The sequence below is a fragment of the Meriones unguiculatus genome, chromosome 9, assembly GCF_030254825.1.
Source record: "Meriones unguiculatus strain TT.TT164.6M chromosome 9, Bangor_MerUng_6.1, whole genome shotgun sequence".
NCBI classification, from domain to species: domain Eukaryota; kingdom Metazoa; phylum Chordata; class Mammalia; order Rodentia; family Muridae; genus Meriones; species Meriones unguiculatus.
In genome coordinates, this window is record NC_083357.1 from 66,526,670 (window position 1) to 66,544,428 (window position 17,759).

Sequence of the window (17,759 nt, forward strand, 5' to 3'; positions counted from 1 at the left end):
TGAAGTCTCAAGAGATGGCTCAGTGGGTGAAGGCATTTGCTGCTGAGTCAGACAGAGTTTGATCACTGGGAACCACACCTTGGAAGGAAAGAACTGACTATCCCAAACTCTCTTCTGATCTCTGCCTGTGGACTGTAGCACATATGTACATAATCTATTTTAAAAAATATTATTGATTGCAGAATACGTTTTAAACCTTCAAATCCAAGAAAATCAGTTGTGAAATACTCGTAAGCAAGAGATATTCCCCTGAAGAGGGGTGGGGGTGAGGGTGGCAAAGCAGATTATTCATTATTTTCCCTTTGCTGTGATCAAGTGCCTCTGTGAATTCAGCAAGAACCATAGGGAGAAAGGGTTTGTTTTGGCTTATAGTTTAAGTAAGGACACATTCATCATCATCATCATCATCATCATCATCATCGAAGGGAAGGCACGGCAAAAGTATGGGAAGCTGGTCCCAGTTGGAAAGCAGACAGAAAACAGAAAGTAGGGCTGGACTGTAAAACCACAAGGCCCGCCCCTAAAGACCCATTTCCTCCTGGAAGACTCTCCTATAGGTTAACAATCTGTCAAAGCAGCACTGTCAGTTGGGCACCAGGTGTTCAAAGACAGGAACCTGTGGGGAGACACTTCACACTCAAACTACAACAGCAGAGATAGGGACAGCTGTAGAGAAAAAGTGGGGAAGACAGAGGGACTAAAGGGAGAAGCCAGTGAAAACCTCACCATTCCCCCCTTTACCTGTTGCCTTCTGTAGTCATCAAAATCTCAGGTGTTTTTTTTTCTTTTTGTTGTTGTTATCCCTCTGTTTCTAGGAGACCACAGCCTTAGTCTAGCCTGAGTTCTAGGCCTTCTTAAAGGACCAGAGGAAACAGTCTGTGGTGTTACTTGTCTGTAATCCCAACCATTAGAAGGCCAAGGTGGGAGGATCTTCAATTTGAGGCCAGCCATGGGCTGTGGGAACTCACATACTGAACTTTTTTTCCAGGTACCTGGCACCTTGTACCGCTAATTCAGCTCGTTTATTGACACAGTGCTAGCAGAGTGGTGTCACTACTGACATCCATTTTGCAGATGAAGAAACTAAAGTAGGAGCTGAGAGGTGGCTGAGCAGTTAAAAGCATGTACTACTCTCTCGGAAGACCTGGTTTCAGTTGCCAGCACCCATGTCAGGCAGCTCACAACTACACACTTGCTCACATGTAACTAAACCAAAAAAGAACCTAAAGCACACAAAAGACCAACTGGCCAATGTCACACAGCCAACGTCAGTGGAGCCACTTATCTCGTTTATCTTGCTTATCCTTGCTTATCTTGTTCTGGTTTCACTCTCGTGAGGTGAGAACCAAGGTTCCTTCTACAGGAAGGACATCTCTGCAGGGTGACACTCTGACTGAAGTTGCCTATTTCCACTACAGCCCAGGAAGGAGACGAAAGCCTGGCAGGCTTTGCTAAGCCACAGACCATTGGATTGAGGAAGTGGTCTCCCTGGCACAAGGTGGGAAGGTGCCACAGCCCAGGAGCGGGGAAGAACTGAGAACGAGGAGGGGAGCCAGCAGCACACTCGGAGCCAGTGAAGAAAAACTGTGTCTTAGTGCTCTGGCCTTCCTGTGGCGGGTGGTAGGTGAGGAGAGCTCAGCAGCTCAGACAGCAAGAGACAAAGTGCAACACAAAACCAGGTAGGTGCTGGACTGGTGTGCGGTGATCGCACGAGCAGGGCTGTTCTCATTTTGGAGAACGGAACTTGGGCGACAGTACAGCACAGTCCAGGGCTGCACAGCTGTGAGCCCAGCACTTAGGTGGAAGTCAGAGGATCAAGAATCCACGGCCAGTCTCAGCTACATAATTCCCTACCTCAGAAAAAGAAAAACCAAGAAAAAAAAAATGACATTATCCACAATCTAAAGAACAGGCAACAACAAAACCTGATGTTTTTCTCTTTTAATTATTTTTACCAGATTAGAAAAGAAAAAATAGTGATTGTTTTTCTTCACCCCCAATATTTCCATTTGCCAAAGCCGAGTGGGAGAGACTCGAACAGTGATTCCTGCACCTTGGCCTGAAGCCAAGCCCTCCCCTCTGCTCTGTGCCACCTCAAGCAGGAGGGGCAGCGCCAAGAGACCCAGGCAGTCATCGTCCCTGGGCAGCAGAACGGCAGTGTGGTTTTTCTCCATGCTGCCACCAGAGCACTCAGATCTACTTTTCCCGCCTGCCCTGCAGTTCATGGAAGAAAAGAAGATGCGCCTGCAGGAGGCAGGTGCAGGGCAGAGCAGGGCCTGGGACGGCACACAGCAGGTGCAGCAGGCCAGCGCCACCTCCTTCTATTGCACATTCTGGCTCGGGCCCCTGCCCTGAGTGGTGGATGCGCCACGAGACGCTTTCCAGATCCTAACAGGGAGCCTGCCAGTTGAATGTCAGGCTCAAGAGACAGGGAATGTGGCACTGTGTGGCTTGCTCCAGAAAACACATAATTTATGATGGGGCCAAAGCAAAAACTTAGCTTCTTTTACACCATGGGGCCCTGTAGGTTACTTAGGTTTCTCCTACTCAAGTTCAAAATACAGATTAGCCCTCTCCCCACCCCATCAGCAGATCGGCTTCTGCCTAAGACAGAAGAGGTTGTGGCCCCCAGTCAATAAGCCACCCCCACAACTGCCATGACCCTGAACCATTCAGAGCCATGAACACCCGGGGAATGTGACAAAGCATGTAGAGAGACATCATGTGGACAATGTTTCTCCAGACACTCGGCCGTCAGGTCTCTCTGAGTTGACTCTCATTCTTAATCCCAGTCTTAATCCCATTCTTGGTTGACTCTCATTCTTAATCCCCATAAAGTAGAGGATGGGGAGCAGTTTAACTGCACTGCAGATAACAAAATTGTTTTAAAGACCTCAAGAGTGGAAGAGAGGCCTGGCTTTGATGGGCAAAGCTGCAGACCTTTCACCGTCCCTGGCTGGAGTGAAGCTGGTGGGTAAGGACAAAGCTAACGGAGCCAAAGGCGAGAACTGCAGGCTATGAGACGACAGGTCAAACACAGAACTGTATAAATTGTGGCACTCTAAAGACGAGAAGGTAGGTCCATGACATCAGCTGGGAGCACACCTTCACAGCATGGCTTCCAGAAGCTGTATCTGTCCTGTCATGAGTGGCAGCATCCAGATACACAAAAGTGGTTCTTCCCTCCTCTTTCAACAATTTCTCAGTGTTTCTCATTAAATAACTATGTACACACACAAGGCTGCCTCTCTGTTACATGAGGGTCCTTTACTTGAGTTCCTGCAATGGCTTTAGAGAGTTGGCTCCAATTGTCTTTTTGGAGATTTACTGCTTGGGACCAAACCTGCAAGAAGAAATGATAATATTCAGCAAGAAGTCCTAGGACCAAAGCATCCAAAACCTAAAGCCTCTGGGTGTCCACATACACAACCACCTGTCCCTTGTAGGCTTTGGGATGCAGGCTATCTGAGTTCTTGGGATGGAACCTGTCATGTGCCTGGCTCCTCTGTCAGCCACAGTCTCATGTCTAGGATCTATGGGAAACAGCTCCATACCTCCTTCTGATAGGGACAGTTTTTCAAGTTCAGCTTCAAGTTCAGCATCCAAGATCCTAGGCTTAGGCACACTGTTGGTATAAAGCGTCTCATGGGGGTTGTCAGGCAGGTCCAAAGGTTCTTTGGTGGTGTCCTGAAGGAGGATGTCCAACTCCTTCTCCAGTTCCTCACTGTCAAAATCTGGGAGAGAGATGGTGCATCAACCCCAGGAAAAAAGATGAACCTATGTGGCCGGGACAGCTCAGCTTTCACAGCCCAGCAGTCCCTCTGCAGGTCGGCAGTCCCATGAGTCATGAGGCAAAGGATACCCTCAGGCAGATAGTCTTTCTTTATAAGCAGAGCTGAGCTGACCGATGGGTAAAGTCTATTGACCCCAGGAACCTAATCCTGCTTCCCTTTGCCCTGAGAGAGGACTGCCAGACAGAAGCTTTGTCAGAATGCAGACGGAGTATAGAGGACCATCAGAACACCTGTCAGGGAGGGAACAGTAACTCCCTCCAACCACCCATGCAGGTGAGCCCCAGAGAGAGGCCAAGTCCATGATCAGACCTGTCCTGGCCCAGGAAGTGATGTCCCTCAGAAAGGAGAGAAGAGTATCCTTGTCAACTCACCTAAACCATTGGTTACCCCACCAGCCAGGGTCTGAGAAACTTCATCCTGCGTGTCACATAGCTGTAAGAGACAAACACAAAACTCTGAAGGAAATGGTGGCTCTGGGCAGCTCAAGGCCTTTAGGTGAAATATTCTGGGTTACAGAGATCTGATAGACAAGGAATGGTTTCTTTCGGGCACAATGCTGAGTCAAGTTTGGAAAACTGGCCTGCAGTAAGTCAACCATGCTCTCTATAACTTCTCGTGGACCCTCCCAGGCTCCTGTACCTCCTGAATCTGATCCACAAGACTCTCTGCCTTCTCCACCGTGACATCCTTCATGGAGAGTTTCAAGGCTCCCACACCAGCTTGGTAGGCATTAAAAACCTAAAGAGAAGACCAAGTTACCTTTGCAACATTTGCCAGAATACAGACAACTTTGCTATATTCATCTCCAAGCTGACTTTGACCTTTGGCCACCAAGGTCAACTCACATTATACCCACAGAAGTTAAACTTTCCAACAAGAAAGGGAACCCAGCCACACCCTGGAAGAAGCCAGAACTCCTTGAAACAGTAGGTCACAAGGGAGGGAGGTGCAGTGTAGGAGACTGGGACCACAGGGCACGGAGGGGCGTGGCTACTACCATCTGGTCTGTCTGGGAGGCGTAGATGCGATCCAGGATGCCTTGAACAGTGTCCAGCTTGGCGTGCAGGGCCTCAATGCGTTTCTCTGTCCTCTGCTTGGCCTTGAGAGACCTCAGTGCCTGGCGGGTATGAAAACAGATCGGGGTGGGACATGGTAGGCCACAAGATGAAAGCCAGACAGCCCTGCTCCCAGGGCTGCTCTCTATAAATTAAGCTGTGGTGCCGGAGCCCCCTGCAGATGCTGCTCTCTGAACTGCTGGGCCCCTGTCCCTGACATCTAGGAATGCCACTCCAAGGCTGCAGGAAAAGGGAACCTACCAACTGCTTCTTTCCTGCTCGGCATGCCCGGCGGGCTTCCTCTTTGCACCTGTGGAATGAAGGGTAGATGAGCCTTGGCAGAGTCTCCAAGAATGCTTGAGAGCACTTAGTTAAAGTAGCTGCATACCTGAAGAATTCCCTAAACCCACAGCCATGGAGATGGCCAAAAACCCACTGCCAGCCTCTAGAAGCAAGTTTCAACACAGGCTCCAGCACCTGTATGTGGCAAGGCGAGGTGATCCAGTGCTGAAGGTGAGAGAATTATACACACGTCTTTCCACTGCAAGCATGGGACTGGTCCCTACACATTATAGATTGTGGACATGTCTCTGAGTCCCCCAACACTCCTATATTTCTTTGAGAGATGGAGTGAAGATTTCTATTTCAGTATGTGGAGGTGTCTGTGGCTGCTATCAAGGATCCCTGTAGAAGCACCCCAAGGAAAGAGCAAGAGCTCCTAAAACAGGACCTATGGAGGCACAGACCCACGTTACCATCTCCCCACTGGTAGGACAACACCAGGCTTTGGAATAATATAATTGTTAATAATTGTAACCGCCAGAGAAATAAGTTTTCTCCTTTATTTTCTGTTTCAGGAGCTTTCTGCACAGAGTACCTGGTAAGTATGTAACTAATAAGTAACTTTTTGGAGGCAAACCCCTGGCTTCATCACACTGGATGAGCACCCTGAAAATGGAGATATACTCCCAGCCTATGCTTTTCCTTTTGGAGGAGACCCACTCATGCTAGGGTCCAGGGCCAGCCAGGCAGGGAAGGAGATTACCTCTCGGACTCTTGGGATAGAGACTCAACCTTTCGAGAGAGGAGCTGCTCACTCTGCATCAGCTGGTAGACCCCAACGTCCACGTCATTGACAGGCGACACCTTGGCATGTGGCCCCCTGGCAAACTTCACAATCTGGGGGACAGGCACAAATTACTGCTGTCCTTACCACACATGCTGAGAAATTCACAACCAGGCCTGGGGCGGGCACATGAGTGCAGACTAAGTCATTGAGTCCATGCAAGCACACATATGCACACGCATGCATGTGCACGCACTCATGGACAGGCATGCTTTCACACCTTCTCTCCATTCTGTTCCAAGACCGTGACTCTCTTCTCCTTCTGCAGCTGCAGCAGTACCAGGTAGAAGGTCCTCTCGTCTGGGCAGGAGTTGGCGCACAGAGTGCTCAGCTCCGACAGGGCCACCACAGGGTGTGAGGAGAGGGGCGAGTTCTGGTACAGGCGGTACACCTCCTCAGCCTTTTCCTGCAAGGAAGGCAAAGGGATTCGAGGCCCTGGTTACCACCACAGGACACATGAGCCTTGACCCTGAGCTTCAGAGCCATGAGCCCACAACTTTAAGACCTGAGGAATACTGGCCCCATCCGAGTGGCAGCTTTGAAGAGCTCACTGGCTAGCCAGCTTAGCCAACAGTGAGCTCCAAATCCAGTGAAAGATTACAAAAATAAAGTAGGCCAGTGAGATGACTCAGTGAGTAAGGGCACTTGCCACCAAGCCTGATAACTGGGACCCAAATGATGGAGGGGGCAAACTGACTCCCACAGATTGTCCTCTGACCCTACAGACACACCATAGTATATGCACACAAGCAAGCAAGCAATAAATGTGGAGAGATACATAGGTGGAGAACATCCAAGGTCATCTCTGGCCTCCACACATGCGTACACACATGAATATCTATGTATACACACACACACATACACACACACACACACACACACACACACACACAAAGGATTTGTATACTTCTCAAACTTTGGGAAAGAGTGGTGACTATATGAAATAAGATGTACAACACGGCAGCCTGGCCTGAGGCTCCTCACAGGAGGCATAAGCAGAGGGCCGAGTGGAAGCGGCTGTGATCTAGGACCCAAGCTCACTTCCAGCTTAGCCCATGACCCTGCACCTGCCAGTCTCCTGGATCCTCAGCTTCTTGCCCATGAACTGAGAAGATGACGCTAAATCCCCTCTCCGTCCTGGCTTCTCTCTCTATTTACGCAACACTGCAGATGTGAATATCATTATGCCCGTGCAAGGAGTGAAGAGGAAAAGCGCGTCATGATAGACAGGAGGAACAGGCAGGCTGCACTAGTGAGAAGACTAGCAGGCAGAGTGCCAAGGACAGTGTCACTCCCCTTCAGACAGGGGAATTCAGAAGGTTCTTAAAACAAAGAGGTAACTGACCACAGGCTGTAGGGTGAGTCACTACAAACTGACAGAGGTGGAGAAAGCTGTCCAAAAACAACAGGCAGACCTGGGCACAGAAGTGTGAGTTCACATGGTGTGCGTGTCCCTGGAGGAGAAGGCAGCGAGGAGAGAGGCACTGCTGTACTGTATAAAATGAACATGTCCCCTCCTGTTCTTTGATGTGCAGAGGACGGGCACTCAGGGAGGAACTGCATGGCTAGACTGCCAGAGAGCAAAGAGCTGGCAAAGAGTGGGCTGAAGAGTTAGGATTGGAGGCAGGGAAGCCGTTGATCCAAGAAGAGACATTATGACCTCTCTGAAGAGAGTGTTTAGGACACAGAGAGATGGGGTAGAGCCGAACAAAACTTAGAGGAAAAAGAAGCAGCCCATGGTGTCTGAACAAGGGCTGATGAGAAAGGGGACATAGCTATGGCTGGGGTGACTTATACACGAATGCAGGAGAAGCCTGTCTCAAACACCAAACGTTCCACTTTGGATAAGCTGGTTTGGGATATCTAAACAAACACAACTGTGAAAGCTTGAAAGAAGACAACAGGAGAGCAAGGAGAGCGGTCCCCAGCACACAGAAGGCAGTCAAGATCACAAGTGTGAGTGAGAGAACACAAGCAGATTCAAGGGAAAGTGGCAAGCTGAAGGAAGACCAGTGTCGGAACAGGGAGGTGAGCCCCAGAGCCCCACAGGACTACCTAGGGGAACCAAAGAGAACCCACAGTTCACTGTGAATAAAACCAAGGAAAGGAACCATTATAAGAAGCAAGCAGTTAGCCACATCCAGGACAGCGAACAAGAGTCTAGCAAGACAGAGACTATGGTTCCCTTTAGACCTGACTCACCATTCACAGCGAAAACCACTAAGAGCAGTGTGACAGCCACACACAAGACTCATTGCACTGCATTAGGAAAAGGGATGGAGAAACCTGGTGGGCGGGCTGGCTAGGGAAAATAACTTTCCCTTACCACGTGTGCACAGATACTCAAGAACTGAAATGCAAATTGAAAAAAAAATATAAGCACAAAATAATTAGCATAAAAAGGAAGCTAGAAATGGAGTACACTGGTGGAGTACCTGCTTAGCACACACAAGGTGAATCATGCCTATGATTCCAGCCCTTGAGAGGCTGAGGCAGGACTGCTACAAATCTGAGACCAACTTAGACTACACTACGAAAACCTGTCTCAATACCACACACACGCACGCACGCACACACCTCAAAACAGAACCAACAACATAAAACATCAGGTATTATTTTGTATGTGTGTGTTGATGTGTTCACACATGTGTGCACACGTATGTAGGTACTGTGGGGGTGCATGTGGAGCCCTGAAGTAGGTATCATCTTATATTTTCAAGATAGGTACACAATTCAGCTAGCCTGGCTGGCCAGCAAGCCCCAGGGAAGCCCATCTCTCCTCGCAGCACTGGAATCAAGGGTGGGCCTCTACACACAGCTTTGTATGTGGGTGCTATAGAGCCAAACCCATAGCATTTACCCAACTGAGCTGTCTCCCCAGCCCCTAGTTGGGCAATAATTTTTGTTAAAAATGTAAAAGGTGGGCTGGAGAGATGGCTCAGAGGTTAAGAACACTGGCTATTCTTCCTAAAGGTCCTGAGTTCAAGTCCCAGCAACCACATGGTGGCTCATAACCATCTATAGTGAGATCTGGTGTGCAGGTAAACATGCAGGCAGAATGTTGTATAAATAATTAAATAGATCTTTTTTAAAAAATGTAAAAGGCACAGAACTACACAGATTCATGTGCACAAGCCCCAGCAAAGATGGAAAAGCAAGAGAAACTAGTGACTTAAAGCCTACTTGTGGGACAGCCACTGCATAAATGGTGGCAGAGAGACCTACAGGCTATTATATAGCTGTCCAAAAAAATGAACTAGATTACACAGTGTATGACCCAGAAAAACACTCCCAACATAATGAAGTGGAAAGAAAAACAAACTATGGGGTGATTTTATTTTCCAGAGTGCTGGGGTTACAGATGTGTGCCACCATGCCCACTGTCTTTTCTTTCCTTCTTTTTTTTTAATAGCAAAAATCATGGGCAATTATTTTCCTTTCTGGTTGATTCCTCTGTACAGCCTTGAGAAAATCGGTGTTCCTGACATGCTCTTCCCTCTAAGCTCCCTTCCCTTCTTTGGCCAACAAGGGAAAACAGGATTCACCACATATTTGGAATCAGGCGTCACCAAAGGGAACGCGAAGTATCTGCTTAGTAAATGGGAGGTGGCACAGAATCACTACTGTGCCTGCTGAGCTCAAGGCTGCTTCTATGACACAGGATTGGACTGACTACACTGCTTTAGAAAGTGACTGCTGGTTCCCAGATGGCTACATTAATTCCACCCAACTCCTGTGTGGAACAGGAGAGCTTCTCCATGGCTGCTCAGGGCTCTGAGGTTGCATCTGTCCTGCAGTCAGCACATGGCCCTGCCTGGGAGGAAAAAGCAGCATGTAAAGAAGCTGATCGGACAGCACAGTAAGAAGGCAATGTCTAGTTGCCTCTTCCAGGCAGAAGAGAGGGGACAGTGATAAGCAAGCTACTGTGGAGTTGGACGGAAAAGACTGATGAGAGGACGGAAACCAGAGCTTAGTAAGAAGGGCTGAACTAGAGCTTAGTAGCAAAGCGCTTGCCCAATGCACACAACTTGGGTTCAATACCAAGTACAATAATAAATATATTAATTAATTTAATGTGAAATTCTGGGAATTTCTCGCCAGTAAACTGAAGAGGGCAGAGCACACCTAAAGTATAGCTTATCATTAATTCCTCAAACTGTCCAGAAGTGATCACCTGTTTACTGATAAGTCCTAGACAAAGCTCATCCTTGCATGTAAAGTGGTGGCATACGCCTTTAATCCCAGCAAGCAGGGAAACAAAGAAGGGCGGGTTGCTGTGAGTTCAAGGCCAGCCTGGTCTACAAAGTCCAGAACAGCCAAAGCTACATAGAGAAACCTTGTCTCAAAAACAAACAAAACAAAAGAAAGAAAGAAAGAAAGAAAGAAAGAAAGAAAGAAAGAAAGAAAGAAAGAAAGAAAGAAAGGTAAAAATAACCAAAGAACACATAAGACTACAACGTTCACAGCAAAAGACATCATGTAGACTCAGTCATTAGTCCTGTTACTTGGTATTTTCCTGATGTCACCCAGTCCCCCCTTCTGCATAACTACCTTAAGCAGCTCCACAGCCACGAGCACCTCCTCAGCTGGAACTTTGTTATCCCCCAGCATGTTAGACAGAGTCCACTTCAGAGGCTTCAGCAGGAAGACTCCAACCCCCCAGGAGATCCAGCTGCTATCCACACTGGCCATGAAGTCTGATTCTCGCTGCAGCTCCCCTCGACTGCAGAGAAAGAGAGAGAAAGACAGGTAGGGATATGTAATCAGTGGCCTGTCCTAGTCCGTACTTGCCCCTTTACCCCCAGAGGCATTTTATCAGCATCATCAGCATCACCATCATCACCACCACTAGTCTATTTTGTCCTAGCTACTAGGAACAGTGTCACCTGTACTCAAGTGCTCAGCCTCCTTGTCTGGCTCCAAAAATACAAGTGTCCCACTAAGACAACGGAGGCGCAAAAGCCTTCACTGGGCCTATGTGGAGGTTTCCTTCTACCAGCGGGCCTGAAGCAATCGAATGAAAAACCACGCATGTGCATCATGCAGAGCCAAGGAAGAAAGCAAAGCAACCTAGGTGGGGGTTATGCTATCTCTAAGGTGGGCCGGAAGTGAGATGCACCTCCTATTGGTGGTAACAGCAGCAGCCAAGTCTACCAAATGCTTGCCAGAGACAATTACTATTGATACAGAAAGATCCTCAAGTTTTCACAGCCAACCTATATAATGCTGTCACTGTAATTTGATAATTGGTCAAACTAGGGCTTACTGATGGCATCTGTATCCTGTGTACGGCCACTGATTAGAAAATAGTAAAGCCAGGATCTGAGCACAACTGTGTGGTCCTCAAGCTGTCGATGTTTGGATATCAAATCTGGACAGGTATCAGGATGTTTCAAGGATCAGCAGCCAGAAGAGGTTAAAGGTGTCAAAGGTCTCTGGATTTGGACATGGTCCATGACTGTCCTGTAGCAGGAAGCCCATTTTGATTTTGTCCCTCACTGACTTAACTGTTTTCCACTTGAGGCATCGAGGAAAACTTTTTCCATAGCACACTTTCTCAGGAGAAAATTTCAGAAAGGTTTCTTGGGTCAAGGTCAGGTAATGAAAGGTTTTGGGAACAGAAGCAAAGGAGGGTGAGTATTTAATGACAAAGCATTACGCTAAACCAACACAAGACCTTTGGCTTTCTCTTTTTTCATTGAAAGAGACACAGTGCTATGGGTATGCTGGGCATAATCCATACAGTGTGAAACGCAACTAAAATCCAAAGGAGGGATCCACTCCTGGGATTACTCTAACCTGGAATAGGTAACTTGATTTCTCTCTGAGATTCTGTTTCTTACCTTCAATGAAGATGACTGCCCTAGATTATTGAAAAGGCCAAAGAATGGAGTGTGACAGTATCAGAAACCATGAAGTATTGTTCATCTATTACATATATCACCTCTTCACGACCTGAACACTATACCTGTCACACACACTTATCACCTAAAGCCGGTTCAGAGGCCCCAGGTACCTAGTTAAATTCTCCCTTTGCTCTAGTCCAAACATTCTCAGTCTTGGACATACCAGGAAAGGCTATTTGCACGACCTATGCCAAAGTTCTCTTGTCAAGATATCTATAACCCCATAAGTACTCTCTCCTAAGATCTGTTCTTTCTTAATTCAAAGCACCTATCTCGGAGATCTGCCGTAGAGGTAATTCAAATCTGGAGGTCCCGTTGAAATAACTGCATAACGGGATCCCAGTTCAAGTGTCCCGCTGACTCCTCTGCCAGGATGCTTCTCGCCTGGACCATTCCGACTACCCCAGTCACTCCAACCAACCGACCCCTCTTTCTCTCTCTCCAGAGATCCATCCATGCAGCAGCCTCGTCGTCCCCTTCCACCCACTGAACAAACCCTGGACGCTGAGTCTGGGCTGCCAAAGGGCAGGTCTGATGTCAGCCCTGGGGAGCCGCCCCCCGCATGGCCCGCTCGGCCCCGGTCCTCACCGCAGCAGGTCCTGCAGCACCGTGGCCAGCCCCAACGGGACACTGCCCTTGCGCTGGAAGGCCTCCTGCAAGTCCCGCAGACGCAGGCGCACCACCCCTTGGCGGCGGCTGTGGCTCAGCACCAACGGCGCCCAGAAGCCCATCTTGCTGTCCCAATCGGTGCTGTTCACCTCGCGACTCCTCTTGAAGGCGGAGAACAGGAAAGACATGCGCTCCTCGTCCTCCTCCCACTCGGGCGGCAGGAGGCCCGCCGGGTCTCCCCCGGTCGGGGCCTGGGCCTCCCGCTCCGGGGACCACATCGGAACCCCAGCCCCGCCAAGAAACCGAACACAAGCCTGGTCCGGGTTCCCGTTCGCCCCAGGTCCCTCCCGGCTTCCGTCGTTCCTTCACGCCCTCCTCCTCAGCCATCACGTCACCGCCGTCGACAGTGTGATAAAAGTCCCGCAGCTCTTCAGCGCGCAGGCGCAGCGCCCCTTCGTTTGTCCAGGAGGGGGAGACGAGGGCGTTCCCGCCAGGGAGAGGCAGAACGCAGGCGCAGAACCGTCCTTCGCGGCCTTTGTGCGACGAGAAGGATTCTGCGCATGCGCCGCCACCAGAGTTTGGCGAAGCGCTCGGGAGGGGCGAACCATTGCGCCTTTCCCAGGTGGTTTGGGCTTAAGGTAGCGGGGTGGGGCCGCGGGAGCTGCGGGTGGATCTCAAACCTGGGATCTGGTTTGGCGCTCCGAGCCCGGAAGCTTTTATATTAAGCAAGTGACCAGGATACCTCCCTTTCCTGTCCGTAGACAGAAATGGTCCCAAAAGTTCCGCGACAGTGCACACTTTTTTAGGGCTATCTATGCTTCCTATCACTTTACTTCCCGCACTTCTGCTCTGGAGTGTCCGTTTTCTTCTGGAAACCCACGTCCTGTCCGGTCTTTTAAAAAGCCAGCATCACTCTGACTCGTCCCCTAAAGACCCGGCTCTCCTGGCTATCAGTTTAGCATTATCTCCGACTCCGCTTCCTCGGAGGAGGACGGGGCCAGACAGCAATGCAGCACTGTCTTGCAAGGACAGTGCTACGGCAGAAAATACTTTATAGACCGAAAGGCACCAAAAGTGCCTTGCTCTTAAAAAAAAAAAAAAAAAAGCCTGCTCTTTAATTACTTTTCAGTCTTGAAGAGTCTCACAAAATCTGTTCAGTGTTGAGAATAAATTGTTGTTGTGATGATGGTGGTGGTGTTTTATCCGGGTTTTCGCTAAAGAAGAGACCAGGACGAGCTCTTTATGGATTAGAAGTTTTTATTGAGCCACACGGACCCGGTTAAGGGTTACAAGTCTAGAGAAACGACCTCGACCTGGTAAAGACAGGTTTATAAAGGGAAAAAGCCACAGGTCCGTACTTTGGTTCACGCGGTCGCTCTTGGCAAGCACGACAGGATATGAACTTAAAAAAAAAAAAGAAAGAAAGTAGGCGTGGGCAAAGGTGTATTACCGTGGCTTCTCTGTTCGATCGGGGAGCAGAAAGCTTTGAGGTTACAGAAACAGAACAATTCAGGTTAGTACTGTTTCCCGTAAGTACCGCGAATGCGTTGGGGTCAGGCAGACTTAATTTCAGCCCTGTCAGCAATTAGCCAACATGTCCTTTTCATTAAATTGGCGGTGGCTTTTCCTGGGCGGGAGCACCTCCTGCATGCTGACCAAACAAAACACTCTTCCACTGAAAAAAATACTGGTTTTTAGGAATTTTTAAATTTTTCTCATGTTCAAAGTGTTTTACCTGCTTGTGTGCCAAGTGCACCGCGTACACGCAGTTCCTGCAGAGGCCAGAAGAGGGAGTCGGAACTCCCGGAATTGTAGTCACTTTGGCGAGCTGCCTTGTGGGTGATGGTGTAACCTAAGTCCTAAATTAACAGTAGTTAAAACAGTCTTAGGGTGAATTTTCATAGGAAACGAGTTTTAATGAATTTTAATAAGCATTTTGAAGGAGGAAGAGTGTTTGGTCATACGATGTGTGTATCAATTGATATCATTGTATTGAATTTCTCAGTGTTCAAAATATCTCACTTAGCGCTCCTTTCTAAATATGTTCGATATAGCTTGTGAGGTAAGTTGTCCACTTTCTCTATTCTTAGGGTAGAGGAAGCTGAGTCAGGCTTGGTGGCGCACACCTTTAATCCCAGCACTCAGGAGGCAGGGGCAGGTGTATCTTTGAATTTGAGGCCAGCCTCCAATTTACAGAGTGAGCTACATAGAGAAACCCTGTCAGAGAGACGGGGGTGGGGTGGGATGGGGCCGGGGTGGGGGATGGGGAGTAGGCAGGGGAGAGGAGAGGCGGAGGAGAGAGGAAGAATGGGGAGGGTTGTGGAAAGGAGAGGAGAGGAAGGGAGGAAGAGAGGCAGAGAGAGAGAGAGAGAGAGAGAGAGAGATCAGAGGAGAGATGGAGAGAGGCGAAGAAGAAAGGGCAAAGAGAGAGAGAAGCCCAGAGGTAGAGAGGAGAGGAAATGAGAGAGGCATAGATGAGAGAGAGAGAGAGAGAGAGAGAGAGGCAGAGAGGCAGAGAGGAGGAGAGAAGAGAGGCAAGGAAGCGAGCAGAGAGGTAGAGAGGCAGAGGTGAGAGAGGTGGAAGGAGAGGGGAGAGGGAGAAGGAGGGAAGGGAGAGTGCTGAGTATTATCAAATCTAGTGAACAAGTCTATACCATGCCCCCTGTCATGCCCTGAAAAAACTAGGTTTTCTCAACCTGTCCAAGGGTTGAAACATTTGCAGGAGAGCAAATTGCACCTGCAAATTCCACTGCATTTGACCTTTCTAGGCAGACAGGTTGGCTTTCTCCTTGTGGAGTCTGAAAAGATAACTGGGAAAAGAATCAGTGGATACAAATCTCTGAAACTGATCTTAAATATATCCTCTCTGGACTGGTGTCTTCTGGATGTTTTGTCCCATGCATTTTGGCTTTGTCTGTCTCAGTAAACAACAGCTTGACCCAAGGCAGGCAGATTTCCTCCTAGACTCGTTCTCTGATAATTAAAGATTTCTAAACTGCGACCATAAGGGTTTTCTTAGTACACACATTCTGAGTCTTTTTCTTATGAATCAGCTACAGGTATGTAAGTGACTATAGAAACCTTTATTGTGAGACCGAAGAACACAATTTCACCCTCCTGTACTCTACTGCGGCAGTTATATTTATTTGCTGATGTCCTTAGATACTTAAATCTCTCCCATCCCATCCCTGAGGATTCACACATTTTCACCCCACTCTAATGATACTCCAGGTCACCATCGCGCCCACTTGCCAGGGGTCCTCTTCATTTCCATGGGAATATGCAAGCCTTGCCGTCTCATCCACTTACTTCTAATGCTCGTACCTAACCCTGGAATTCACAGCCTCCAGGGTCAGCCAAACGAAAAAGTGGAAAATAAAATAGTCATTGTCTATGGGATTTATGGAGAAACCAGACTTGTTAACATCCTGTTCAGGTGCCAAAATATAATGCATTCTGGAGCTTTTCCCACCCTTGTTCTGTCGTTTCCTGTGCATCTCGAACTGTGTTGATCTTTCTCTTACCCTGTAGACCTCTTTGCACATACTAAGTGCTACATTGCTTTCTAAATCTCTGTTAAGGTGTGTCTCTATAACTAGCTATGTGCCTTTTCTAACAGGGACTGTGATCTTAATCATACTTGTTCCTAGCAAAGTGCTAGGAGCATCTTAGGAACTGTTTGTGGACTGCATAGATGGATGAATTTAAGTAAATAATTAGTTTTAAGTCTATCAAAGCCTATCATTTACAGCATAAAATATTTAAGTATAATATGCTGACACATTGTATTTTTATTTATATGAATGGATTATTTGTTGCTCAGCCCTCTGAAGAGGGCATTAGATCCCAATATAGATGGTTGTGAGCCACCATGTGGGTGCTGGGAATTGAACTCAGGACGTCTGGAAGAGCAGCCAGTGCTGTTAACCTCTGAGCCATTTCTCAAGCCCAAATTAAAATGTCGTAATGCTTGGACAGTTAGAAAAATATTAGAAGATAATGTCTTTTTTTTTTTTTTTTCTGTGTCCAAACCATTATTACTGTCCATCTACTCATGATCCTGGCTTTCTAGAATGATGCAGCAGCCATTCCGGAAGCTGACTATCCAGTTTTCCCATTTACTATCTCAGTACGGGACTGGGAGGGTGACCTGGTGGGTAAAATCATTTGCCACACAAGCATCAGGACTCGCGTTCAAATTACCACATAATGCCAGGCAGCTATCTCAAACAAGGTCTTCCTCTGCCTCCTCACTCACACTGTGGCATGCTTGTGCCCACGCAGATAAACACACACACTTTTAAACAGGTTTTCATTGATAAGTGTAATAATAAAAGATCACTACCTTCGAGATCACCGCCTTCCCTCCCTCTCTTCTCTTTCAAATCATTCTTCCGTGTAAGAAACTTAGAAACCATCACGTCCCCTCAATGGGTTAAAAAGTAAACAAGCAGGGCTAGAAACTTGGCTCGGTGGTTAAAAGCACTTGTTGCTCTTACAGAGGACCTGGGGTCAGTTTGTAGCACCTACATGGTGGCTAACAACCATCTGTAATTCAAGTTCCATGGGATCTGATACTCTCTTTTAATCCTCAAAGGTACCAGGGAGGCATCTGTTGCATATACATACTGTTCTGCCCAGTTCATGAACCCCAAAAGACCAGGAATAACTAGACTCCGCTGTAAATACATGAGGTTCTTTTTATTGTAAATTACAAGCTGCAGCTTGGGCCTACACACACCCACCGCTTTGGCTGAGCACGCCGTCCCCACGTTAGTTGTGTGATTTATAGATTCTGGTCCCTACCAGCATGCCCAAAGCAAGGGCAATTCCTGCCTGGCAAGCATCTATTGGTCAAGATGCTACATTTTGAATCAATTGGCTATAGGAAGGTCCCCAGATCGTTAATGACCTGGTGTCCCTCCCTAGGGGAGTGGTCCAGTTTCCTAGCAACTGTATCTCTAGTGGGTGGGGAAAGAATGCAGTGAGGTGGCTCTTCCCCTCAGGGAATTACTAGACTTCTTTACTTACCTACTTCAGGTCTTAATAATAGCTGCTAATTTATCTTTTGGTCTCTCAATACATGTGGGCGAAACACTCAGACACAAAGTAAATAGATCTAAAAACAAACGAACTAACTAACCAAAACAGTTTTGTAGGGAATGGGGAAACAGGTCATGTGATAAAGGACAAGCATGATAATCTGAATTTGAGCCCCCAAACCCGCATTAAAAAATCCAGGTTCAGAGGCACATGCCTACGATCTTAT

At 48.0% G+C, this 17,759-nt stretch overlaps 1 protein-coding gene across 1 annotated transcript; it reads right to left on the reverse strand.

Annotated features, from left to right (window-relative positions):
• Positions 1-1,926: 1,926 nt before the first annotated feature.
• Chmp7 (charged multivesicular body protein 7) lies at positions 1,927-12,878 on the reverse strand. The gene is made up of 10 exons (XM_021647846.2): positions 12,470-12,878; positions 10,527-10,698; positions 6,196-6,381; positions 5,895-6,028; positions 5,111-5,159; positions 4,792-4,911; positions 4,434-4,532; positions 4,166-4,226; positions 3,555-3,734; positions 1,927-3,343 (listed from the first exon to the last, which is right to left on the reverse strand). The coding sequence occupies exons 1-10, from the start codon at positions 12,766-12,768 to the stop codon at positions 3,291-3,293; spliced, it is 1,353 nt and encodes a 450-aa protein (XP_021503521.1). The 5' UTR covers positions 12,769-12,878; the 3' UTR covers positions 1,927-3,290.
• Between the last annotated feature and the right edge of the window lie 4,881 nt (positions 12,879-17,759).